The 26,538-nt window shown below is 45.9% G+C and overlaps 1 protein-coding gene and 1 long non-coding RNA gene across 4 annotated transcripts in view; one reads left to right on the forward strand and one right to left on the reverse strand.

Moving 5' to 3' along the window:
• Positions 1 to 26,538, forward strand: part of LOC125945521 (uncharacterized) — a 162,047-nt gene that overhangs the window by 121,717 nt on the left and 13,792 nt on the right. Inside the window, exon 1 of one of the 3 annotated variants that reach the window (XM_049667334.1) lies at positions 17,721 to 17,766. The exons of the other annotated variants lie outside the window; for them this stretch is intronic. Within the exon in view, the coding sequence (XP_049523291.1) occupies positions 17,733 to 17,766 (34 nt within the window). The 5' untranslated portion in view covers positions 17,721 to 17,732. Of the gene's footprint in view, positions 1 to 17,720; positions 17,767 to 26,538 lie in introns of those variants that run through there. 3 annotated transcript variants of the gene reach the window in all.
• On the reverse strand, positions 3,195 to 8,044 carry LOC125945526 (uncharacterized). The gene is made up of 3 exons (XR_007466969.1): positions 7,957 to 8,044; positions 5,081 to 5,155; positions 3,195 to 3,569 (listed from the first exon to the last, which is right to left on the reverse strand). It is a non-coding gene; the product is annotated as an uncharacterized LOC125945526 (long non-coding RNA).

Here is a 26,538-nt window from a genome sequence, read left to right on the forward strand (position 1 = left end):
CTATGTGAAGATTGTCCTATTTTGGCATACATTTAGAAGAAAAGGCCGAGCAACGACGCTTTATCATGTGCTATAAATATTATGCATACATTAAACACCCCGCATCAACACAGCGAACAATATACTGTAACGGGCTTGACGTCAGACGACGGATGAGACACTTTGGGTACGCGGGACATTGTGTGAAGAATGATGGAGAAAAAAAAAAGTTGTCGCAGTTTCACCTGAAAGGCGAAGCATCAATTGCGATAGCAAATTTGTAGAGAGCTATACGGAGTAATGATATTAGCTTTATCAGCTGTATAAACGTGGACATACAGCAGCACCGGCAACACGCAGAACTGTTGTCGACGCCGTCGGCGTTTTGCCCGCGTTCACACAAAATGCGTGCGGCGTTGGTGACTTGCCGGAGCCTCTGATATAAATAGGCACTTGATGCCGCAGCTAAACGTCGCCTCCCTTCCCTCCCCCCCCCCCCCCCCCCCACGGCCTCTCGCGCGTCGGAAGAAGGCGCATTTGCTCTACATATATGGTGATTGTAAAGGAGGAAAGAGACGCCTACTTCTGCAGCCCTTAAGCGAGCACGGCGCAGAACGCGCATTTGTTCTCCGCCCTGCGTTCTCTCCCTGTGAAAGCGCGCGCCCCTCGCGCCCTTTCACTCGCACATACAGCGTTCGGCGCGCGGCGACGATTTCATCTCCATTGACGTCATACGGAACCTCACGGCGACGGCGACGGCGACGACGACGGTGACGACGACGGCGACGCCGACGGCAGAAATCTGCTTTTGAGTGTCCATATAATTGCTATCGCAATAAAAAAGCACAGTTGAGTTCAACGGTCTTTTTATTGCCAAAAAATAATAGCGGTAGTAGTTGAAATCGGAGGCCAAAGCAGTGAGAAGCGCCCATGGGCCACAATAACGGCAACATATTGCTAGGACATGTACAACAAGAGCACCGTTTCGAGGAACAAAGGTTCAGCAGCAGGCAGCCTAACAACCAGACAGCCAACAGAATGCCAAAAAAAATATAACTGGAGTGAGTCTTTATTTCGCTTACGACGTTTCACGTCCCACAGCCCTGGGCCGAAAACAGGTGACGTAAAGTGCTCGCCTCCTAAATAACTTTGGCCACCTGATATGCTTTACCGTTGTACACAAGCGTTATGTAAATAGGTGCTTTCGCATGACGCTACCATCGGAATGCCGCCAAAGCGGGGATGAAACGCATGACCTTAGATCGCCATCTGATAACGCAATTAGGGAATGTAAACTACGGAGCTGGTGCTCTATTTTCACGCCAGTTGATGAAGAAACCTCGCAGAACTTTCCTGGATCGCAGCCTTTGAGGCAGGTCATGTCCAGAAAGCGTGTAAGCGTATCAATTGGCGCAGACAGCGAGACTGCAGTGTGGTACTCGCACATCTGTGGCTCCTCTTGAAATGTCTTCGAGCTTCTTTTTTGGCCTTAGAGCTAAAATACTACTCTAGGCCTCATCGTTAGCTGGTGCGTCTATCAACAGGAGCATCCAAAATCGCCGGTGGCACATGGTAATATTAATGTCCGAGGACCCTACTTGTGATTTGTGGCTCCTGATCCGGCAGGTTCTCTTTTCTTTGCACAAGACTTTCACCAAACTAGAATAAGGACATCACGAAAATAAGGACATCATGGCAGACGTCTATTACTCCTACGATGAACGACAATTTCCCAGTACGATGTTAAAGATTTGATCCCGACTGACGACTTCCTGATGCAGTTGAATGCCGTTTATACAAATGGCTTCACTGTGAAAAGACGTCAATAACGATGAGAGAGACATGGCCTACCCAACAATCAGCAAGCGTTAGACATGTAGTCCGTATACTACTCTAATGAAGAATTTTAAGGCAAATGTGCCTGCTTAAAGGAATAACTTACTCACCTCTAGTTACTTTTTTTGCTGATTATAACAATGTTGCGCCATCGGGCTAGCTGAGGCAACTTTTACTTTACGTTGAAGACATGCGAGTCCGAAGTGCACCTCAGAACAAGAAACAGGAAAATAACATATTGGGCTGTCATCCTTGAATCGTCAAAGTGCGAAATTCTTCAAGTGTTAACGTTCGGAGAGTCGCTTTTGTAAGCGCCATTCGCGGTACCACTGTAGTATAGGTCTGCTGCCTCGTGCACTCAACTGAATGAGCTGTAGACACTGGCAGGCCTTCTACATGCACACGCTATCACCATGAACAGTGGCAGATCCATTGTGCCCATAGATCCACTGCTTTGTGAATCTGTGCGTGCAGGAAAAGCACTCCTGTTACGCACAAGCACTCAAGTCGTCTAATTAATTTGTTATTATGTCTGTCTATGCCTGTTTATTATCGCTGATGTGCGAGTGAAATTAAATGTGTGTTAATTGTCTGCCTTCACTAACCACTTCTTTAGTTAGATGCTTGAAAGCATTATGCGGCTGTTATTTGCAATGTGTCACACTATCCTGAAAAAATTATGTGACCCCGCGCATTTTATATTTGGTGGAATAGGGGAGAAGGATGGGGCACATTAGGGTAATGTATGCAAACATTTAACCTTTCTTGCTTGAATACAGCCTTTGTAAAAGACAATTGAATATTTTTATCTCATTTTCAAGCGTTACGACAAGCACGTTCAGAGTTTGTATGCTGTCCCTAAAGTGTGAGCGACACTGGATTAATATATGGTAGAAATTGGAGGCGCGTTATGCTCAATGAGCAGGAGAAGTTTAATGTGTGCCGGATAAAAACGACCGCATAGAATCATTTGATGCATGTTTTCAGGTGTCCCTAAAGAATATAATGTGACAAGCTGTTCAAGATTACAGTATATTATATCCATGTTGTGGGGAATGAGCGGCAGCATTTAAAAGTGTGTGATTTCATAACATTTAGTTAAAAGTTTAATTGCAACTGCACGAAATGAAATACATCTTCCATGGAAATTAGAATACGACTCTTCAATTTTGCACAAGTCTGCTGTGTTTTGTAAACCCTTACTCGTGTTTCACGAAGAGGAAAGGATAACAAAAGTAACATTTTCAGACACGCTCCAGCAAAGCCTCGCTGAATAAATGAACGTGTCAACAAGCATTTTCTACTGATAATGCACCTTGGGCTGCCTATTAAGCAAAAAAGTTATTTATTAATTATAAATAAATATTTCCATACGAACAAATAAAAGCTATTATAAATCGTTGGGTGAGTAAGGAAGCATACTGGCCTTATTTGGACTGCGTTAAGCGACACCCGCATGGCTGCCGTTTCTTATCTTAGCATATGGTTGTCATACCGACTCTGCTGCCATTAAGCTCAATGCGATGTAAGCAAGAATGCAACGCCCTAAATGTGGCGACAATTCGCCCAACAATCGAAATGAGTTCCCCATCCGTAGCCTTCGCAGCCGCTGGTGTCGACGCCGAAGCAGTCATTAATCGCGTAGTTGTAAAAGTAGAGCGTAACGTTCTTCTCAGCTGTCGGTGGCGGGCACCCTTCTTGAGGCTCTCCGCAGGTAATGGCAGTGCCTGACTTCGCCGTCAAAAGTAGAATTCCTATGCAACCGAAAAAGAGCAGAAACATCGCAGAACGAATTACTTAATTTACGTCGTGGGTGTCGAACCAGCGACATTTACACCATTTTTGTTAATCTTGCTTTCTTCTCGAAACCACCCTAACTATACTGACAAACGTTTGTAGAGATTTACATTGCAGTGCATCCATGCATGCATTACTCGTGGTGGCGCACTTCTTTAAGTTAGTTTAAGCACATTTGTCTCTGTTATTGCCATTTTCCTTGTTTTTTTTTTTATTTAGAGCGAACAAAAATTTACGGATAGCTAAGGCATAGGAGAAGCCAGACAAACAAAACACTGCTTCCGTAACCACTACAGTCGAACCCGGATATATGAAATTTAAAGGGGATCACAAAAAAAAGTTTGATATGTAAGTCATTCGCTATATAAGCTAAACATATTACGCAAACATTTTCGAGAGCATTTTACTGCTGTTCGTTATACACAATATTTCGTTATACGTGGATTCTATATATCGGGGTTCGACTGTAGTACAATTTGGTGCATATACTTGTGATAAGTCAGTCACCCACGTGGAAACACAAGACATATGGCGTGATTTAATGGTTCACCATCGACACGATATATAGACTGCATTGACAAGTGGGAGACATCACGCATATCCCTTATTTTATTGTTCAAAACACCATTTAATTGCAAGTCGAGCATTGTCACAAGTTAAGGATTGGGGTTTCACCGATACGGTCATCACCTACAGCGTCACGTGGGAGTGCATACTTAAAAATGATGATGCGTATACAACGCCTTGTTTCGGTCTTGAAATTGGCGAATCACAGCTTAACCCAACTCAATCAACATTAACTTGTAATTCACTAGGTGCTTGGCCACGCCCCGTAAACAACATGGGCCGACAGCGATACCCACCTTATTGTTTCAACACTTTTTACTGGAAGGACACTTATTATAAGTGCATGATGCCGATGTTTTGTGTCTTAGGCAAATCCAGATGAGAATGTAGGAACATTTGTGTCGAGAACTTATTACAACTGGTTGTTGGACATGCCACCGTTTTTGGTCGATTTGCGACTCCGTAAGTAGGAACTACTCAAGAACAGCTGCAGCAGAGAATATTATCGCACTGATGAATTTGAAGCGCCTAAAAAAGTTAACTCACCCTCACAGAAGCCCCGGTCCCCGCCCCACACTCCTGCACCGGACAGGTGTGCCATTCACCCTTAAATCTCTTACCGCGTATTCAGAAGTGCATTGAAGTTCAAGCCTATGCTTGAATTCATTTAAAGGACGCCTGTCGTGAACGCATCGGAGGAAACTCAACGATCGTCTAGCGCCGGTTCACGCCAGATGCATTTCTGAATACATTTCTGAATACGGGAGTTAGGGTACTCTTCTTGCCTATGGCCAAGACATCTGTGCTGATGGCTGTACTCATCACTTCTAAAATTGCTAAGTACAACTAGCCTCCTTGAAACAATTGAACACCTTACGCTAAATAGCTTTCAGTTGCATACCTGCCAGTGCAAGATGGAGTATTGTCACAGCAGCCTTCATTGCTTTTTGATGCGCTTGAAACAGTGGTGGTCTGACTGAAAGACAGAAAAGACAGATGGAAAAGTCAAGAACTTATTCAAGCAAGAAGCTGTAGTGCGTGTCATGCAGAAAAGAGAGCAGCAGGTTACTTTAGACATCCAGATTAGTCAAACTCGGCATCATGCTGGACACAACTACGGCTGCACGTAACACTGTACCGCTCTTCTTCTGGACTGAATTCCGAAGGAGGGCGCGGCATTGCTACGTGCTTCTCCATTTTTGGTATGCTTGTTACATTATTGCCTTTGTCTGCCTTGTTTGCTTCCGCGATTTTTACTGATGCAAAAGCATCAGATGCCTCATTGAGCGAAAAAGTCGGTGTCTGTAGCCGCGAAGCGGTACCTATATTCCCATTTGCTGCGACGTCACGTCACGAGCTCGCCTCGTCGGAGTAGAGCGGATGAAAGGGAAGAACTTCTGCCATGCTATGGCGCGCCAGGTTTTGCGTTAGGGGAAAGGGCACAGAATGAGCTATGCATAGAATGAACTATGCGTGCCATTGAGAGATAGTAATGGAAGCTTCTATATTCTTTAAGAGCGCTGTAGTCCAAGACGTCTCAGATCAGTGGTTAGCTGATCTGGCTATGAAGCTAAACGGCGCAGCGTGCGTAGTGGAAAGCGGAAGCATAATGCATGAATAATGAAACATAGACCACTTCGGGGCCACAAGAAGTATGAGGTGGTGCGTGGAATCTGGATAGGAGTAAGGTTGCCAGCGCTAGCGTTCGCAAATGCCATTCAATGCTTAAAATCGGATATCTTGTCGGGGTTGGAATTCAACCAAAGATCAGCAGGCCGGTTGGCTTTGGGAACCGAAGGTAAACCCAGATATTAGGCAGTGCGGGATGACATGGTTTGGGTCCCTCTTGAATTCAGAGAAACGCAGAGCAATTTTAGGTTTGAAGGAATACTGGGGAACCGCTATGAAAATAAATGGGTGGCCAAAGTGCGCATGTATCTGTACCTGAAAAGCGTGGGCACGGTTTGGAGGAGGTGGTCAACAAAGTTGCCAACCAAGTACATGGTAACTTAAAATGTAAACAAATAACCAGGATTTATCCAAAATTAAGGGAAACAAAAAGAGATAATGAATTAGATGCAAAGAACGGAAACAAAATAATTCAAGGGGCACTTAGTTATCCTTACGTGGATTTATTTTCATCATTTAGTAATGGTAGCGACGATAGTTTTGTGATTACTGTGATGTACACTTATTAGTTCGGTTACAACCTTAGACAGATTCTTGGTCAAAGGTAAATCTATACGCGACTCTGGTTGAGTAGGTGAGTGACATGGACATGCATGGCACTTTAAACCAAACTTTTCTAGCACAAACTGAGGAACCATTTCTTGTCTGGTTTTCAAATGTCAATACAATACAGGTCCACATTAAATCTCCAACGATGATCTCCAGGGTAGTGTCATCATGGCTAACGCATGAAAACTGCGGCGTGATGAACTTCCCTATATCATACTTGGATGTGCCTGGAGATATATACACAGTGGTTATCACAATTGCGCCTTTCGTTTGTACGGCACAGACATCCCAACAGTCGGTGGCAGTGTCCTCTTGGGAGTCAAGTGTATATGGTTGTGTATATATATATATATATATATATATATATATATATATATTGTCAGCACTATTAACGTACTTCGTCCTTTTCATTTGTACATAGCCATCATCACCTTCCCTGTTCTTCTACTTCTTCGCGCATGAGCTGGGGCGTTTGCTTTTTGGAATAAAAAGCGCTTGACAGCTCGGTCGGTCTCGGTCTTATAAAGTGGTGGAGGTGGTAAGGCGCCGGTAAGGCGAAGGAGAACGACGTCTGGCCGAACGGGAACTATGAGGCAGATTGGGAGCAGCTGGAGGAGACGGTGAACGCTGCTGAGGGAACGAGTACGAACCGGGATAGTAGGAGTCTGGTCGGCGAGTGCGGTCTCTCTCGTGCTCAGCATAGCCTCGTCTTTCATCCTTCATAATATATATATATATATATATATATATATATATATATACATACTTTGTCCGTTGCGTATATGGCAACGCCTCCTGCTCGTCAGTCGATGGACTGTTCCCAAACGATTCCAGTGTACCCATCGACTGGAAACACTACAACTTGATTTAATTATTGAATATATTATGATTTATTCTTGTAATTATTATTATTATGGGCGGAGTGCTCGAAGCATGTGTAGTGTAAAGCTGGCATACAATAGTGTGTGATTGGTGCAGCTCAGCTCGATCTTACATTGAACTTACAACACAGAGCTAATTCATGATTATTAATGGGGTTTTATGGCGGGAGGGCCAAGGTGCACCAAAGGAGTGCCACAAGAGTTCGTTCAGTAGCATGTCGCGTAGTAAGCGCAATGTACACCGGACATTTTTCTACTGCGAGATCACACCGATATACACTCTGTTGTAATATGAAAAAGAACATTGAAATTTCTCCAAACGCGCTATTTACAACATGTTTCATTGCTGATGCCTATGTAGCTCTCGCGCGAACTTTTGCCTTATGATTTTTTTTAATTGGCGCATGAACGTAAACAATTTTCAGCATTGAAGCGAAATTTGTTCTTCTGATTCATATTTTCGTAACGTGTACCACGCATTGTGAAAAAAGGAAAAGTTGCATTATTTTACATTTAGAACTATTTTACTCTCATGTTGCTAATTAAGATATACTGAAAAATAGCAAGTATGACAAGCGTATCATAAAAAAATAATCTCTGTGAAGAAAACCCTTGTGAAATGCGAAAGCAGCCCCTACGAGCAAAATAGAGTACGAACCTTTCTGCAGAATCTGGCCCCTATAACTGTGGTCGCTTCGTCGATTGCCGAGTACTGCAGACCATTATTTGTGCAAGTTATCTTTATGTGGCTCCGGAATTAGTGGCTGTGTGATACCATGTAGTATTGAATATTTTTGTCATGCATCCACGCTTACCAGAAACGTGACGCAGGCTTCCGGCAGTTTATCAGTGTAATGAGTCTTAATAAATAATGATGAAAGTATGTATTTACATGAGGGACGGGGGGAGCGGGGGAGGGTGTAATATATCCATTTGCAGTCTAAATTTGAGATTTCAGTATGGTCGAAACATTCTAGCAATGATTTCCTGGCAACCACATATGTTGCAATGTCCTTAATGTGAACGAGCCGTTGCACAGGCTTATCTACGTGCCAACACCGCCTGCTTCCGTTAAAGGCAGCGATAAGATCTACTTCGTCGCACCACGCTGATGAAATTGCATCCTAATGACTTATTGCGCAGAGAATTGAAACAGCGCCCCATTTCGTACTGATATGGAGGCCTCTGATGGACGTCGGCGTCTTTTGTTCAACACTGATTCGCTTTGTGCTATCACCTAATTGAATTTTCTGCCTTTAATTAGTTTGAGCTCCAGTCTTCAGTGCCACTTTTTTCTGTGCTCACGAGGGGTCCGACGGTATTTTAAGCGCGCAAGCTGCTTTCCGAAGCGTACATCACTCCTGAAGAAAGCCGAGCGCCAGGCTGGGATACACTTGTGCCCATTCATTTGGAACAATGGGTGCCAGATGATAGTTTGAGCTACATTCTGTGATACTTATGAGCTGAACAAGAACGTGTCGCAGAAACTACGACAGTGCATGGCGTCGACTGCAGAGGAGCTGATGAGGGGCTCCACTGTTGCCTTGCCTGCGGTGACATTTTGGTTTCCATACTGTGGCCTGTTCGATGTGAATGATCCTAAAATATGAACTAGGTGACTGCCCTGAATAGAAGAAAGATCAACAGTGGTTGATTGATGCTGCTGCCTCCTCCCCCTTCCCTTAGACAATTGTTGGGACGATGTGGGACTAAAATTTTTAGGGGTGTTCGAATGGAAGTCTTGCGAATCTTGCGAAAGGAAAACGACAACAATAAGCTCATTTTCATTTTTGATAGATGTAATACCGTTAACTATTGGATGTCAGGTCAACCGAGATTGTTTTAGGTGAGAAACAACGAAACCTTTCCTCTTATCAGAAGCAAGAAAATGAGCAACAGGTCCCAGATGCATCTAGTAGATTATAGCGGGTGTTCAAGGAGCTCACGACAATACTAGAACACCATAGATTGTTTCGAAGGAATCCAAACATGAATTGCTTTTCCCAAAGACAGCGACTTTGTAGGCTGCCTAAGACGTCCCATTCTTACTCAACGGCTGGTAACTATTGTGCTTCCATGTTACTAATGCCATGTGTTTGTTCAAGAACTGAATCGTCTGTGCGACAATCGTGGTTCTCCTGCAATAATCGTATTCCAAATTGCCAACAATCCCACAGTCTTCAAATTTAGTTTTTAGGCCCTCAAGGTTTTACTTAATCTTTAATAAATACAGGAGTGAACTGTGGATTGTGATTAGACTTTCTGTTTATGTCCTTCACCTCTTCCCTCCCTCGTCATCGTCACCCATTTTGATTCTCTTTATTTCCCTCTGAACCTTCTCCCAGCGGATGTGTTTCAGGGCGACCTCTCTGCCTTCATTATTATTAATATTTGCTCTCTATTTATTATACCTACGTAAGTTATACAAGAAACGTGTTACTAGGGGCACTCACTCTTTCGGCGGTCCCGGCTTCGTAGGCGAGTAAGTTGCAGTTTTAAATAATAATAACGGCATGTGTTAACTGCATTCATGCCTCCGAAGAAGCAAGCATAGCACTTGCAATTAGAATGAGGTTCTAGAAGCTCCACGATTTTCTCCGATTCCCTCACAGCTATTAGGAACTACGCAGCTGGCTTCGTTTCAATGGAAGCACACAAGGTACTTATACACAGTATTAATACTCATAATTACGAGCAACTGCATAGCTCACACCTAGTCTGGTTTCCGGCTCAGCACGGCCACTCGGTCAGCCCCAATGGCTTCATTCCTAGCCAGCAAGCTCACTCTACTGTGCGAGATCTCACATGCCGCGCATCAGATCAGGAACTGTTCCAGGATGACTGCGGCTCCTGCAAAGACCCACTTAGTACTTTTCACGAGATCACCTCACACTAGAGGGACAGCCGGAGGTTCCCCCCCCCCCCCCCCCCCCCCTGATCCGAAGCAGAATGCTTCAAACTAAATCTTATCCCACACCTTTTGTGCTTAACAAAATTGACCAGGATTTTCCCGCTGAATGTAAAAGTTGTGGACACACTCCGTGTCTATTTGATCATATGTTCTGGCTGTGCCCCAACCAAAGGGCTCGGACCTCAACAGTGAGGAGGACTGGAGTCGACGCATATTCAGCGAAGTCCTCCAAGATCAACTCCTGGCCGTCCGGAGAGCTCACTACATCGGGAAAGCCTTTGGCCTACCGGTGCCTTACGTGGGCGGAGCCACCGACTTAGCCTGGCGGCTTTTGCCCTCAGGCCCTAGTTTCTCTGGACCAAAATAAAGTTCTTGCCATGCCATGCCATGCATGTGTTAAAACTATGGTGCGGTGTCTGCGAGTAAGGTAGGGTTGGACCTGTGGCTCGAAGATGAAACTTATATTTCACTTTCAGACGCCTGAAGTGCGCTAACGGTTTTGACCATCTGTAATACTTATCTCTCTATGCCCACAGTTATTGCTAACTTTCTTCATGTGCATGTGCTCTGTCATGAGTCACGTTTTCATTACCGCATAGTTTTTACAGCGAAGCTGTTATAAGTTAGGTTCCAGGAGATGGCGCCCTGCAATTTCATTTTTGTAAATTGTTTTATGTCAGTAAAATTCAATTCAATTCAGCACACCGGAAGTAGGCAACAATATTGTGGCGTCTCGGTTTGTGGTGTCTCGTTCCCTTCGCATATACCAAAATTTGTGATGGAAGGGTATGAATGTATGACTAACATGACTGACAGGTCATGACATCAATAACATCATATGCTTGTGAGTTACGTCACGACTAACGATAATAAAATCACTTGTGGTCATACCCGCATTGGATATGCGGGTGAGAAACACCCGCCAGGGATATGCGGCTATGAGCCAGGGACAAGAAAGAAAGAAATAAACAAAGAGAGAAAGAAAGACAGAAAAAAAGACAGCAGGAAGGCAAGAAAGAAATTAACGTGTGGCTGATTCCCGCTTCGGATATGTGGGTATGAGCCGCCGAGAGCAGGAGCGGCAGAGATCTCATCGACGTCGCGGGCGGACTTGGCCCAGCAAACGCACTATTTGGCCATCGCGCCGGGCGAAAACAAGACGCCGGAGTCCTTGCTCTTTGACGAACATGGCGAAGACGCTCAATATAGTCTATATTGATGATATATACAGATATATTCACTATAGCAATATTCACTACGGCAGACCCGCCCTAGTGACAGCTTCGCTGACTTCCGTCCTCACAGTAGTGGAAGGGCTCTGAAATTTTTTTTTCTGCAGCCAGTAAGTTCGGAAGGCTTGCAATAAAAAAAAATTTCACCGTCCATGCATTCCGTACAGATGCGCCAAAATGTGCGGCCCCGGTATGAACCACTTGGGATTTCTTGATTTCATTCTTTGTTTTTTTTTCTTTCTTTCTTCCCTTCTTTCTTTTTTGCACCTGACTCTTACCCGTTTATCCAATGCGCTTATTTCCCACACGTCATTGTATTATCGTTAATCGTGATGTAATTGACGAGCATGTGATAGGATAGATGTCATGACCTATCAGTCATGTCAGACATACATTCGTACCCTTCTGTGAAAATTTTTGTATATACCAAGTGAACGAGACGCGAGTTTTCGATAGGTTTTCGATAGGTTTATTTCCGCCGGGGGGGGGGGGGGGGGGATGGGTTTCTGTGGTCGGACCGCGAGTGGTTTCGTCTAGGTATATACAGCTTCGTTGTAAAACCTCCGACACACCTGGGTGCATCGTGAAATTAAGTCTAAACAAACGGTGACAAAGGAAGATACACAAGTATCTAACGGCAGGTCTTTTTTTTTTGGTAACATCAGGCTCAAATGCCATACAGATCTTCGCAAAACATCTCACGATTCCTTCTATATGCTGCACACAGCGACCATGTGAATTGTCTGGAAATTATAGACATTATAATTATAAACATTATAGAATCATAAGCAGTATAGGAAATTATAGAGAAAAGCAGCGACACCTCTTTCATGTAGCACTGGATGGGTGACTCACATGTGTTTTTGCTGTGAAATCAAAAACACTTCCACTGTTTCCCGCAATGTTTCATTTCCATGTTTGAAAAAAATGGCTGTTTGTCAATGACTGCTATTTTTTTTTTTTCAAACATTGCAATAAAACACCGAGGGACGTCGTGGAAGTGTTTTTCATTTGACAGCGAAAACACGTGTGAGTCACCCATCCAGTGCTATATGAAAGAGATCTCGCTGCTTTTCTCGCGTCCATAATTTCCAGACAATTCATGTGGTCGCTTTGTGCGGCCTAGATGAAATCCTGAGATGTTTTGCGAACATCTGTATGGCATATGAGTCTAATGTTTCCGGGAAAACAAAAGCAATGGTCAGAAAGGGCTGGTCCTTCTGCTTCTTTCTTTGTCCCCGTTTGTTTAGCTCGAAATTTCGTGATGAATCAATTGCAAATAGGCGAGCTCGCAGTGACACCTAGGTGTCCCGCTTCTCAATATGAAACATAAGGAATTAACCACTTGTGTTCGAGCTGTTCACATGCTTTAGTTAAGACGGTTTTGTTCTGAAGTAGGTGGTTCATTTAAAAACGCTTCGCCACCACTTTTATCACTACAATTCGATCTGCCCCCGTGAAATATTGAACAAAGCCCTCTTTTCACCTAAAATAAGTTGTCGTAGGGCAAGCTGGTTGCTATTCGCTTATAGCAGCCATGGTTTGCAGTCTTGTGTTCTTTGCGCTCGTTTTACTTGTGCTATCGTGGGATCAACTCTTTCCACTATTGTATTTTCGGCGTTGCATCATAGCGGCTAAAATGAAAAAAAATGTGGTTGATCCCTCTTATATAGGAATCGGTATAGAACACGAAAGTGAAACGTGTCTTCACAGAAGTAGTGTAATGTTTATTGCACATTGATATATAATGTCTATTGGTGTTTTGTGGCTAAAGCGCCCTTAGGCGTTGATGCACCCACGCTGACGCCTGGTGGCACGTCTCCTCCATCACGACTACCAACGTCGATGACCATGAGCAACCGTCGTGCATATGGAAGCTGCACTACGCTGCACACGCTAGCACAACGCGAAAGACGAAGCACGTAACTGACACACTAATACAACGCGCAAGACAAAGCACGTAACTGAATCGTCACCGAGTCAAATCAGCGCGTACAGCGCGTCGTAATTGCAGCCTCCGCGATCAACTTCAGAAACATTTTCAGAGCTAATTGCGGAGGCCACGCTCCGCTGTGCTGAGTACGGTGAACGCCACCTAGGTGGCGTTGGTAGTGCTTCTTGATGCCAGCGTCCCTTCGAATGCTGGCATCGAGGCGTCGTAGTGCTGAGACCACCGAAGCGTTCACTGTCGGTGCGCGTTAGTGTCATAATGCAGTACTTCTCTTTTCTGCTCGTAGGCGGCGGCACCGCCCCGAGCAAGAGCGCGGGTACACGGAGGAGTGTTAGATATATAAGGCGCGTCTGTGTAGCTCTCTGCAAATGCGTTTGTGGCGCAATGGGTTAAACGCTCGGCGATCTATCGTCGCGGACCGAGAGGTCGTAGGTTCGATTTCCAAATTTTGCATGTTTGTGGAACTTTTTCTTCTGGTTTCTTTCTTTGTATTATGTTCGTGTATGTTCGTGTGACGTATTTCCGTGACGGAAATACGTCAGTGAAGTCTTGGTGGACCCCGGCATAAAACACTTTCGTGTTAAAAACACTCGATTTTGTTTCCTTCTTAGTTTTATACGCAAAACCAGCTTAGAAAGAACAGTCATATAGATGTGTGTGTTTCTTCTAACATACCTTCGCAACCTCCAATGAGACGTCATTTCCACGGAAGAGTGCTTTCGATATTTTATTTTTCGTCTTAGTAGTCGTTATTATACGGGGTATTCAAAATTAGGCTTTATGGTTTCCTTACAATTAGGCACATGGAAGCACGCGAAGACCACCTGTACACATAAGTTATGTGGCCAGGGGGGCACAAAGTGAGGTGATAATAATCGCTGTCAGCTTCCCAATTAACTAAAATTTAATATTTACTTTTTGTTCACTGCAGTAAGTCGGTATGTTTGTATTGAAAAGTTATGGGCCATCGTGTTTCTACACAGTATCACTCGGAAGAATTCTTCTAGCGCGTCTGTGCTCTGAGATATCCGACTCCAAATTTTAATTGTCCCTCACTTGATTACGCATGCAAAAATGTTAGGAGCTCCTCCCTGATGTGACGCGGCTGTTGCGTGCGGCGTTTAGTCTGACAACGGGGCGGAGGCATAGGCAAAGATGATAACTGCGCCCCTTCCCCTCTCGGATGGCGAAATAAAATATCGAAGAACCCGGAACAGCTGTCGTAACACGCTACCGCGCAGCCTGTAACGATGGCGGAAGCTGCCATGCCGAGATAATGGCACGAGCGGAAAAGCCGGGCTTCATCTGTCCAAATTATTCTATGTAAGAAGCTCCTTTTCTTCATCAATTTTGATCAGGCCCCAATTGTAAAAGTCTACCTGCCTTTCAAAGTCCGCCTCGCTTAGGTCCTGGTGAAGGTAAACATGATAGGGATGGAAATTATGCGATATATCTGAGTCATAGGATCGATCGATATAGTTTAATGAAGTTGCTTGTTTGGCGAGTATCTGCTCATGCACATACAATGAGAAGAATATAAGCTTGTGCTGGTATGCTGGCCCTCGAGCAGCAAAAGTTCCTTGCGACGTCTCAGCAGATGAGCTGGTCGCGTGTTCATGGCACAGGCTTGCAGAAAAACTTGCAGTGGTATAGTGTCGGCCAGCCGTATGGTCCGCAGCCACTTGTTTCAATGTCAATGCACCCTTGCCACACATGATCGAAGAAGAACAGCCGGACTGTTCTTGCGGGCGTCGGCAGTGGGCAGCCACCTGGCGGTTGGCGGCAACTATAAGCCGAGCAGACGCTCATCGCTTCCAACAAGAAAACTGGAAAGAATGAAATGACGTCTTGTACAAAGCGCTTGAAAAGTGCCGACACGTGACATTTGCTTGGGCAGGACTTATGTTTTCTTTTGTTAAGAGAAGCCTTCGCGCCTGTTCTTGATCTGGGCTATTGCTCTTCACTTAAAAGTGCCTCAGAACTAATAACACCAATCTTTAAGGACCAGTATGTGCATCTTTTTGGCATGTCAGCAGCTCATCATAATTTCGTTCTTTATAACTGTTGGCAATGCACAACTCTAACAGCTCGTTAGTGTAAGGCAACACATTAGGTTGTGGGCTCGCACGCCTCATGCGTGGTACGTGCCACGCCATTTTAACCTTGTTAGGTTTTCGCTTTTGCTGAAATATTCAGGATTTATAATGAGGCAGCTAAAAAAATAAGGAAGTTACTTTCAAATATTCAATTGAAGTTCAATTGCGAGAAGGTCGACAAAGCTACTCGTCACAAAATTCAAAATTTTGCCTGACGAAAATTGTCCGAAAATATCAATTGAAGCACTCCACGATGGAACGCAATGCTGAGCTTACAAGTAATAAACGCTTTGAAGCCGATAGAGTGGTGCCGATTGTAATCATCAGGCAACATAATGATGAAGTGCCTCTAGTGGCAGCCACTGTGCTCATCTACGTATTATGCCATAACATTTGGACTACGATGAATACTCACTGTATTCTGAGCAACACCTGTCTTTTTTCTTCTTTTTTTGTTTGCTTGGGCTCACCGGTGTAAAGACCAGAAATATAGGAATACATATAATAACGTACCGTAGTTAATCTTAGAAATAGTACCGGGCTATGAAATAAACAAAATCAAGTCAAGAGGTGTCAATCAAATCAAGAGGTGTGTAGCTTGGATATAAAACGCAAGAGGAAACAAACTAAGTTTAACGTATGTGCTTTGAATCAACGCTATTATTACTTATAGCAGCCCACCAATGCTCCACAATGTAGATCTTGAAGAAGGGTGCGCGCCGCGTCCTGCTCCCGTGCAGAGGAAGCAATGACGTTGATTCTGAGCTTCCCTTCTTTGGTGGCTGTGAAGCATGCGTCTAGCCAACGACAAAGTAAATTACTTGACTTCGCGACCCGGAACTGCACAGGAAGTAATGAGGTACATCATATTGCAGGGCTCTTAGGCGATCTTGACTACCCGTGTTCCATAAACGCGCAGCCAAAGCAAGGTATCGGAGTAGACGGCTGTTTTTGCATTCGACACACAACGAAATGAGGCCGCGAACTGAACCCGCGACGTTGTGCTGAACAGTTCAACGTCATAGCCGCTAAGTTACGGTGGCAGGCAAACCATTGACACAAAAGCTTTATGAGAAGACCGAATGCATGTAAAGCTACAAAAAAAACGTATTTCCTTCACTCACGGGTGAGCAGGACACCGCTTAGAAACGACGCTGATTTCATGTCTGGCTTCTGCACTTGTGCCACTGATTGTGCACCGGGTAACTATCGCAGCATAGAACAATGCCCCGATAGACGTACAGCGGAGGCTCAGTTGAAAACGATAAGATATGTACACGTCTGCCAATGAAATGTGACACACTTGTGATCGACAAGTGAATGAAATTGTCTCGACGTCCTTTGAACTATCCTCAACGGACTCATTTTGGTGCTGACTGCCGCCGAAACGGTTTGTCGGGGAAAAAAAAAGTTGTAATAAATGCAAGATAGTGCAAAACCTTAAGTAGGTGAGAGCCGCCACGTCATACAACGGCGGGAAACGTAATTAAAGGTAAAATTATAACAGGTACACTTATGCGCATTATCAGTGGTGAGCCTGCCTGCAATACCTCTGCTTATCTCTTTCTTCCGTTGCATGAAGACAGTGCCCTGAGAATTGACACAAAATAGAAGAATGCCATTTCATGGTAGTGCATCGTTGAAATCGGATAATATCTCAGCTATTCTCAATTTCTTATATCCCGCTATTTGCATTTAGCAGTTTTAAATACGCACGAGAGCATATCGATTGGAGACGTAATCAGCAAATGAAATCTAATACGTCAGAGCATCGGAGTAGGCGGCGCTACCTATGGGGAAGAGGTTTAAATACAGCCAATTAAAACGAGTCTACCTCTCGGAGAGGCACAGAATTAGCGTGTTTGTGGCTCGAATTATAAAACAAACGCTTTTATTTGCACCTTAGTTTTCTACGCTGAACCAGCTTAGAAATAACTGCCGTATAGATGTGCATGTTTCTTCTAACATAACTTCGCAGCCTGTAATAAAACGTCGTGATTTCCACAGAAGATTGCTCTTGATCTTTTTTTTTTTTTTTTTTTGTCCTTGTAGTCCCCTTTAATTCTAAGGATAGCGTAATCGTCTATTCTTTCCAAAGCACCGTAAAGACACACCATTTGAATGATTGTGAGATATTGTTCTCTGCCCCTTTGTTTATTTTTAAATGAGCAGCTGAAACAGCTTCGTTTTTGAACAAAAAGTATAAAATCACACACTATAGCCTCTGGCCTACATCTGTGCACAATGAGTCCTTATTTCCTCCGCTGGATGAGAATATGTAAGTGACGAAAATGCGAATTTTTAGGGGAACTTTTTCAAAACGGAGGCAATTTTGTGATAAACTGCATTTTGAAATAAATAACCCATTTTTTACGTATAACCTGTAGTAACAGGCGACAGACCAAGAACTCCGAAAATTGTCTACTAATGCGTTACCATTGTTTGGTTCGGCTGTGGCTACGCGTTTGCTTATTTGCGCTCACCTACTTTTCCTAGCTTATACGCGTCGACCCATGGCCTTTCCGGTGGCGAATAATGCTTAGGCTTTAGTAGACGATTGTCAGATTTTCTAGCCGCATCCGGCCCCTTCAATGCAATCGTACCAATTAAGCCGGAAGGCCCGGCCCGAGCGCGCAGACCGTGCGAAAGGGAACACCAGATGCTGCAGTACATCGTGTGAGGTACTGCAAGCCATGTCACCCTCGCGGTCGCAAGCTTGTGTTATGCGCGCTCCTTGTCCACGCCAGCTCTCACCTGCGTTCTGGCTGTGCCTGGGTAAGGCCCAATGAAAACGCGCTCGATTGCCCGCGAGGTGTTCATAACACGAAGGATGCTCAGCAGCGTTTAATGGAACAATGGGCCACCCAAAATGTCAATACGGCCCACACCCAAGTTTCCAGTTGGCCCACCCCCAAATTTAATGTTGGCCCACCACCAAATTTCAAGTTGGCAAACCTCCAAATTTCAAGTTGACCAAACCCCAATTTCAAGTTGGTCCAACCCCTAATTTCAGTTGGCCCACCCCTACTGTAAGCTTCCCCATGCATTTTCTAATGAACCCTATGTATCTCTAGGGCTATTATCCTTGTGTTTAATTCTTTCAAGCGAAGCTTGCACACACTTGTATACGTATATCGCAAGAGAGTCTGTTGCTGGGCCTGTTGGTACATACTTCTAGAAACGATGTAACCCAGCCTTTAAGACTCAAACACCATTAGAGAAGTAGACGGACACACGCTGGGACTAGCAAGAAGTTTAATGAAACAACCACACAGAAGCTCGCAGGAAAACCAGAGCGCGCATGCGTAGTACATACCAGGTGAATACCAAAGAAAAAACACAGAATTACATCTAGCAACCACATTTTTAAAATATTTACCAAGATAGCTTCCAAAAGAATCAGGGCAATTGCACTTGACTTCAGCCAACCGAGAAAACAGGCTGGCTTCAGGAAGGGATATTCTACGATGGATCATATCCATCTCATCAATCAGGTAATCGAGAAATCTGCGGAGTACAATAAACCTCTCTATATGGCTTTCATAGATTATGAAAAGGCATTTGATTCAGTAGAGATACCAGCAGTCATAGAGGCATTGCGTAATCAAGGAGTACAGGAATCATACGTGAATATCTTAGCAAATATCTACAAGGATTCCACAGCTACCTTGGTTCTTCGTAATGAAAGTAGAAAGTTACCTATCAAGAAAGGGGTCAGGAAAGGAGACACAATCTCTACTATGCTATTCACTGCATGCTTAGAAGAAGCTAGTATTCAAGCTCTTAGAGTGGGAAGACTTAGGAGGGAGGATCAACTGCGAATATCTCAGCAACCTTCCGTTTGCAGATGACATTGTCCTATTCAGCAACAATCCATGGCAACGAATTACAACAAATGATTGAAGACCTTAATCGAGAAAGTGTAAGAATTAGGTTGAAGATGAATATGCAGAAGACAAAGATATTGTTCAAGAACCTGGCAAGGGAACAAGAATGCAGAATCGCCAGTCAGCCTCTAGAGTTTGTAAAGGAGTACGTTTATCTAGGTCAATTACTCACAGGGGAGCCTGCAGGATCATGGGAAAGAAATTTACAGAAGAATAAAATTGGGTTAGAGTGCATACGGCAGGCATTGCCATATCCTGACTAGGAGCTTACCACTGTCGTTGAAAAGAAAAGTGTACAATCATTGCATTCTACCGGTGCATGAAACTTGGAGGTTAACCATGAATCTCGAGAACAAGTTAAGGACCGCACAAAGAGCGATGGAACGAAAAATCTTAGGAGTAACGTTAAGAGATAAGAAGAGAGTGGTGTGGATCAGAGAACAAACGGGGATAGCCGATGTTCTAGTTGATATTAAGCGGAAGAAATGGAGCTGGGCAGGCCATGTAATGCATAGGACGGATACCCGGTGGACCATTAGGGTTACAGATTGGATACCAAGAGAAGGGAAGTGCAGTCAAGGATGGCAGAAAACCAGGTGGGATGATGAAGTTAGGAAATTTGCAGGCGCAAGTTGGAGTACGCTAGCTCAAGACAGGGGTAATTGTAGATCGCAGGGAGAGGCCTTCGTCCTGCAGTAGACATAAATATAGGCTTATGATGATGATGATGATGACGAACCACATTTTTCTAAATAAGGTATCTCTTCCTTTGACAGCGATAACGAGGGTACACTAACACATTGATTGTGATCAAGTTTTCAGATATGGTACGCTTCAATCAGTTCTCGTTCGTATCGTGTGGTTCCCCTGCCAATAATTTGTGTGTCTTCTCGAACAGGTCAACAGCCGCACACCCGGCAATGAGCAGGCAGGTTTGCCCCTCCTCCTGACGTGACTGACGTGTCGTGTTCTTTAAAGCGGACATTATTGCAACACCCTATCTGGCCCATATGCACGCGACCACACGTCCATGGTGTGCGATGAACAACATGTTCGATGCAAGTTGTGAGATTATGGCTAGAACTGCAGACAATCCTAGGTTTACGATTTTCAATCCTAGCACATATATTTGACATCTTGCATAGCGTCGAGAACATGACCCGAACGGCGTGCCTTGTAGCAACTTTTTTCACGTTGTAGCAAACCATGGGGATATACGGCTTGACTTCCACTCGCTTACGGTCCTCATTGGCAGTGCTATGTGCTCTGCCTTCTCTTTCTTTTTTTAACGTTTTCAGTTTTGTCTCAGCTACTGCCTTGAGAACAGTGTCAGGAAAGCCGGCTACCTGTAGATGCTTAATCTGCTCATGAAATTTTTGCTCCACTGAAGGCTAATTCAGAGCATGCACGAACGCTCTAAATTTGGTCGTCTGCTGGATATATGCGCCTCGTACCCAGAAACGGCTTCTACCATTTGAGTCGTCGCACTTTAAACTAGTGAAGCAAGCCATGGCCACCCTTTGCATCATCAGTGCCCTGAATAGAAGCTGTCATCATTCAACGTTGTCCTCCTCGGCGGGTTACATATGTTCCGAGTTTTACAGGGAAGCTGTATCTGGCTAGGTTCTCGCGAATCGCGTCCGCGGACAAAATGGCGCGTAGAACAAAAATTTTCGGTGGCGAAAACTCTCGTCTCGTTCACTTGGCATATACCGAAATTGCCATGGAAGTGCCCGAATGTATGACTGTGTCATGTATGAACATGACTGATAGGTCTTGACATCAATAACATCACATCCTCGTCAGTTACGTCGAGAATGACGATAAAAAAAATCACGTGTGGCGCACACCCGCAATAGATATGCGGGTATGAGCCAGGGATATGTGAGTATGAGCCAGGGAGGGAAAATAAATAAATTAATAAGTAAAAAAATGTCGCAGATTTCCCGAAAGGCGAAGCATCAGTTGCGATAGCGAATTAGCAGAAAGCTATTCGGAATAGGGATAGTAGTTGTATCGGCTGCAATAAGTTGGACACATTCACTTATTAACTGAATTAACAAGTGTGGTGTCAGCGCGCACAAGCACACATGAATAGATCACACTCGATGACCGCAGACAACCACTGTCAAAACGCTGCCAGCAAGCGCAGCCGCCGCAGCGAGCGAAGGTTCATGCGGTCTATCGCTTCAACGGAAACTGAGCTGCCGAATGCACAGCGCATACAAAGGTCAGAGCCGTGTGGAGATCGCTTGCAACATACGGTGCGCGCGACAACACCGGCAGCCCGTACCAGCGCAACCATAATAAAGAACCAAACGCAAAGCGCAAAGTACATAAACGCATTTGTTGGCAGAGTAGAAGCCGCCCCCTCCTTCCCTCGCTGCCTTCCCGCTTTGCTCCTTTCGCGTGGGAGATTGCGTCGCCAGTTCCCGTTGCGCCCGGTTGCAAGTACGTATTTGGTGCCGCTGGAAAGCGTCGACCCCCCTCCCTCCCTCCCATCCCACCACGGCATTTCGCGCCACGGAAGTTGCGCTTGTTTTCCGCCATGCGTTCGCTCTCCGTGATAGCGCGCGGCCCACGCGCGCTTTCACTCACTCATATGGCTCGCGGCGACGATTTTATCGCCCTTGGACTTTATACGAAACCTGACGCCGACGGCGACGTAGATGGCAGAAATCTGTTTGAAGTGTCTATATAATTGTTATCGCAATAATAAATAAATCACGGGTATCTCAAGCCGGGGCCGCACATTCCAGCTTTGCTGGTTTACCATCTGTACGGGTGCATGGGCGGTGATTTTTATTGCGATAATTATATGGATACTCCAAGCAGATTTTTGCCGTCGGCGTCGTCGACGCCGCCACCGTGAGGTTCCGTATGAAGTCCAACGACGATGAAATCGTCGCCGCGCACCGTATTCTATATGTGCGAGTGAAAGCGCTCGAGGGACGCGCGCTTTCACGGGGAGCGAATGCGTGGCGGAGACCAAACGCGACATCTTCCGTCGCGCGATTTGGAAGGAGGGAGGGGAGGCGACATTTAGCTGCGGTGCCAAAAGCGTATTTATATAAAAACGTTGCTAGGCGAGAGTGTGGTAAAGACTTCCGAGACTGCTCGACGAGTGTCGCGTTCTGATCTCGTCGAAAACCTCCAAGCCGCCGCCAGAGGCACCGGCAACAATCAACAACGCCGCGCGTGTTCGGCGCGAACGCGGGCAAAACGCCGACGGCGTAGGCAACAGTTCTGTGCGTTACTGGTGCTACTACAAGTCCAAGTTTATACAGCTGATAAAACTGCTATCCTTAATCCCTAAAGCTCTCTACTAATTTGCTATCGCAATTGATGCTTCGCATTTCGGGTGAAACTGCGACATTTTTTTTAACAGCGGAGCTGTTTAAGCTCTTGGTTATATACCACGTAGTGCGAACAAGAACTGTGTGCCAATCCTGGGGTAGTGCAGAAAGGGTCCAAGCGCAATGGCACATACCCCTGTGAACTGGCGAAGCTGTTTAAGCTCAGGGATGGTCCATCGAGTGTACGCCAAAAAACCTCCGCCTGGCGATGACGTCACCATGCGTCGCCTAGCAACGCTTCGCCCCAGCTGCGGCGACCGCGCCGAGCCTCGCCACAGCTGCGTCAGGCGTGACGTCCTCGCGCGCGCCGCATCGCTTCGCCTTGCCGAGCCGTAACGTCCCCGCGCCGTGCGGAGTGTTTACCGTGGCTGGGCAGAAACAGAGCTAAGCCGTGACGTCACTGCGCGGACCCACGGGATATATAGATCCGCGTCGCCACCGTGGCAACACAAAAGCCACGCCGTCTCCGCGTTGCAGGGGCGTAGCCAGGGGGGGGGGGGGGGGGGGGGGGGTTCAGACCACCCCCCCCCGAAATTTTTTCCGTAACCCCCCCCCTCCCCCGCCCACTTACCCACCCTTTGTTCTCGTCGCTTCGCGCTGACATAATTCAAGAAACTGGTGCTACTATCACAATTTCATTCCTGGGCGCTTCCGTTCGGGTTGGTAATTTACAGCGAATCATGTCTGCATATGGAAAAAAGTGACACGGTGTTTCTCAAGGCTTTGACACTCTGTGAGGTTTTGGGCGAGAATGTGGCGGCCGCATTCTGAAGCAACAAATGCGCAACAAATGTAGCAACAAATGCGGCAGCCGCATTTTAGATGAAGGCGAAAATGCTCGAGGCCGGTTTACTTAGATTAAGGTGCACGTTAAAGACCCCAGGTGGTCGAAATTTCCGGTATACATTTCCGCCGCTTCCCTTCAGGTGCCGGTTAGGCCGCGCTCGCGCAGGATCTTAGGCTACGTTCACACTTGGTCTCGAAGCTGTCGGAAGCGGCAAAATCTTGCAAAATCCGCCCGCCTAGGCGGCAGAACAGGCAGAAAGACAGGCGGCGAGCCAAATCGGTCTCATAGACCGATTTCTTCGCCATGGCCAAGCGGAAACGTGGCGGAAAGTCGTTCTGCTAGCCCGGAAGCTACACTAGCATGTAAACATGCCACCAAAAGTGTGGGCTGCAATGCTGATCGACGCGATCAAGAACCACCCTTTGCTATACGGCAAGAGTGGTACTAAAACGTACTGTCAGCAACACTCGCAATAGTATTCAACGTCGCGCGACCGGAGGTGCGGCAACGAAGCCTTGGCGTCACTCAACTTCTCGCGCTTTTGCAAAGCCAGGCGAACCCACCACCGCCGTTTCCGAGGTGTCCACGTCTTCCGTTTATTCATTGTCCATTTCTAGAAAAGAAGTAGGTAGAAGTATAAAAGCCATTTCTTCTTCCACTTCCATGGCAGACAATAGTTAGACATACTCCTCATTCGCAATCCATAATTCTCCTCGCACGTGCACGGTATGTTGCGGAAGTCGCGGGGTGCTTTTCTCGTCGCGACGATAGATTGGGAGCGTAGGTCTCACGTAGGAAGCACAGGCTTTGGCGAGCCCCAACACAAACTCCGGCCCGGGTTTTAGCTTTGGTGTTTCCGTTGCCGCTTTGGTGTCCTGGAGGCGCCGACAATAATACGAAATGATGAAATGGTATTACAACTTGTAAATAAAACCTAATAAAGAAATATAATCACGCCTAGGCACCAACCTGTGACTCAGCGGTACCGCGCCCGTGTGAGGAGAATCACGGAACGCCGAGGAATTTACCGAAGGTCGCAGATGACACGCGAAGTTGCGCAAAATGATCACTTTTGATGACGGGTGGGCCAATGAATGAACATACCGCTCGAAATAATGCGATAATGAGCGCCACCACGCCGACAAATGTCCACTGACTAGATGGATGTGGACGAAAGCGGCAGCGGCGGCCGCGGCGGTAGCAAAACAAATGTGAACAACTTGGACATGCGCGGAAAAGTTTTCCGGCCGCTTTGGCCTTTCCGGCCGCTTTGGCCTTTCCGTCCGCTTGCCGCTTCCCAAGTGTGAACGTAGCCTTAGTCTGCGCGCGAAACCTCTCTTGTTTGCGATTGCGCCCCTACGGAAGGCTGGTAGTTGCTGTTGTGTTGTGGAATCCCAAACCAGCAATGTACACACGAAGCGGTTGATGCCAGCAGTGAAATTCCACCGACTCACAACAGAATGCATGGAACAGACAGCCGACAAGCATTAATTACTGCTGTGCGCAGTACAGCGTAAGTAAACTCTTGTTACAGGCGCTGACAGTTCTCGTCGGAGTTCACGCGTCCTGAGAAATTGTTTATGTGCACTATGCACTGAACAATACCGGAGTTCATTCATGCATCACTAGTACACCAATCAGTCGAGATTCCGTGAGGTACAAGGCCGCTTACTGTTTGCACCGGTGTAAGTGAAGCAGAAATGAGTTGCACGCACTACTTAAAATGCGTACACATGCCATATCTATGCTGTGCGGTGAAATATTCTGTACAATTCCGAATATGTTGACGTAAAGGCAAATGACGGCTGCACACTCACACACAGCGGAAGACACAGCGGCCCATGCACTTGCCGCAGGAAATGCAACCCTCTCGTATGAGGGAGCAGGGTGACGAAAGCTTCGAAAAAAAAAAGCCTTACCCGTTTTTGCGCGTACTTAAGTTTTCTAGCGCAAAGACGCAGCGAACAAGCTATTGCTATGGGAGTAGGTATAGCCTGGTCACGCATGCATTTTCACGTGTATAGCCAGCCTTGACTTGTGAAACGCACTTCGCCCCGGCGAGGACGACGCCATTTACGCTTAACGAAGATTAACAATTAATGATGGCTTCTCCGATCGGGCGGGTCGTCTCAATGATGCGTTTTCGAAGACTGGTCCATTCAGTGGCGCGATGAGAGACCGTTGCTCCAAACGCCCACTGTACCTGTCGTGCTTACTGTATTTTACTGAGCTTGTTTTACTTTTTACTTAATTTCTTCACAAGTACACGCGAGCCGGGGGGGAGGGGGGGGGGGAATTACGGAACCAGTAATTAAAAGGGTTGCTGCGGGCAAGAACGTCAATGACATACAACAGGGTGTCCCAGCTATCACGCAGCACGATTTTTCAAAAAAGGAGGACCGGCGTTACGCGAAGCAAACCTAGTGCGTATTGTTTCCAGTACAGTGGAGTAGCCGCCAGTAATTTTTACGTTACTGAGATTTAATTAGGTAACTGCTCCCATGTCGTTGATATACCTGCATAGAGTCTTCTTAAACTACCGATATTTATTATCGATCACGTCACGTAGAGGAAAGCAGACGCTCCCCCCCCCCCCCCCCAGGTCGGGCCGGTGACCCCCCCCCCCCCCCCCGAAAAAAATTTCTGGCTACGCCCCTGCCGCGTTGCGCACATCGCTACGAAGAAGGGGCGGCCTAATCGATTTTATTGCGCGCACTGAGAATAGCGAACACACGTGCAACTCACTTGTATGTCCTCGTGGCCAGTGATTCCCCCTGTATGGAATAGGTGCGCTGAAAGATACTGTACGTCCTCTTGCACCCTCTCTACCATTGAACACACGTCTGCATTTCTTGAATGATAACCAGTTGTTAATACAGGAACACTAATTTATCTTTGTGAAAGAGGTAATTTTCACAGGCGTCATGCAACAAAATGAATAAATCTGAGAAGGTAAACCTTCTAGCTCCACCGACCGCGTTGAGAAAAGCCAAGCTAATAGAAGGGCCAAGCTAGAGCTG

The sequence above is a fragment of the Dermacentor silvarum genome, chromosome 5 (genome assembly GCF_013339745.2).
Source record: "Dermacentor silvarum isolate Dsil-2018 chromosome 5, BIME_Dsil_1.4, whole genome shotgun sequence".
NCBI classification, from domain to species: Eukaryota; Metazoa; Arthropoda; class Arachnida; order Ixodida; family Ixodidae; genus Dermacentor; species Dermacentor silvarum.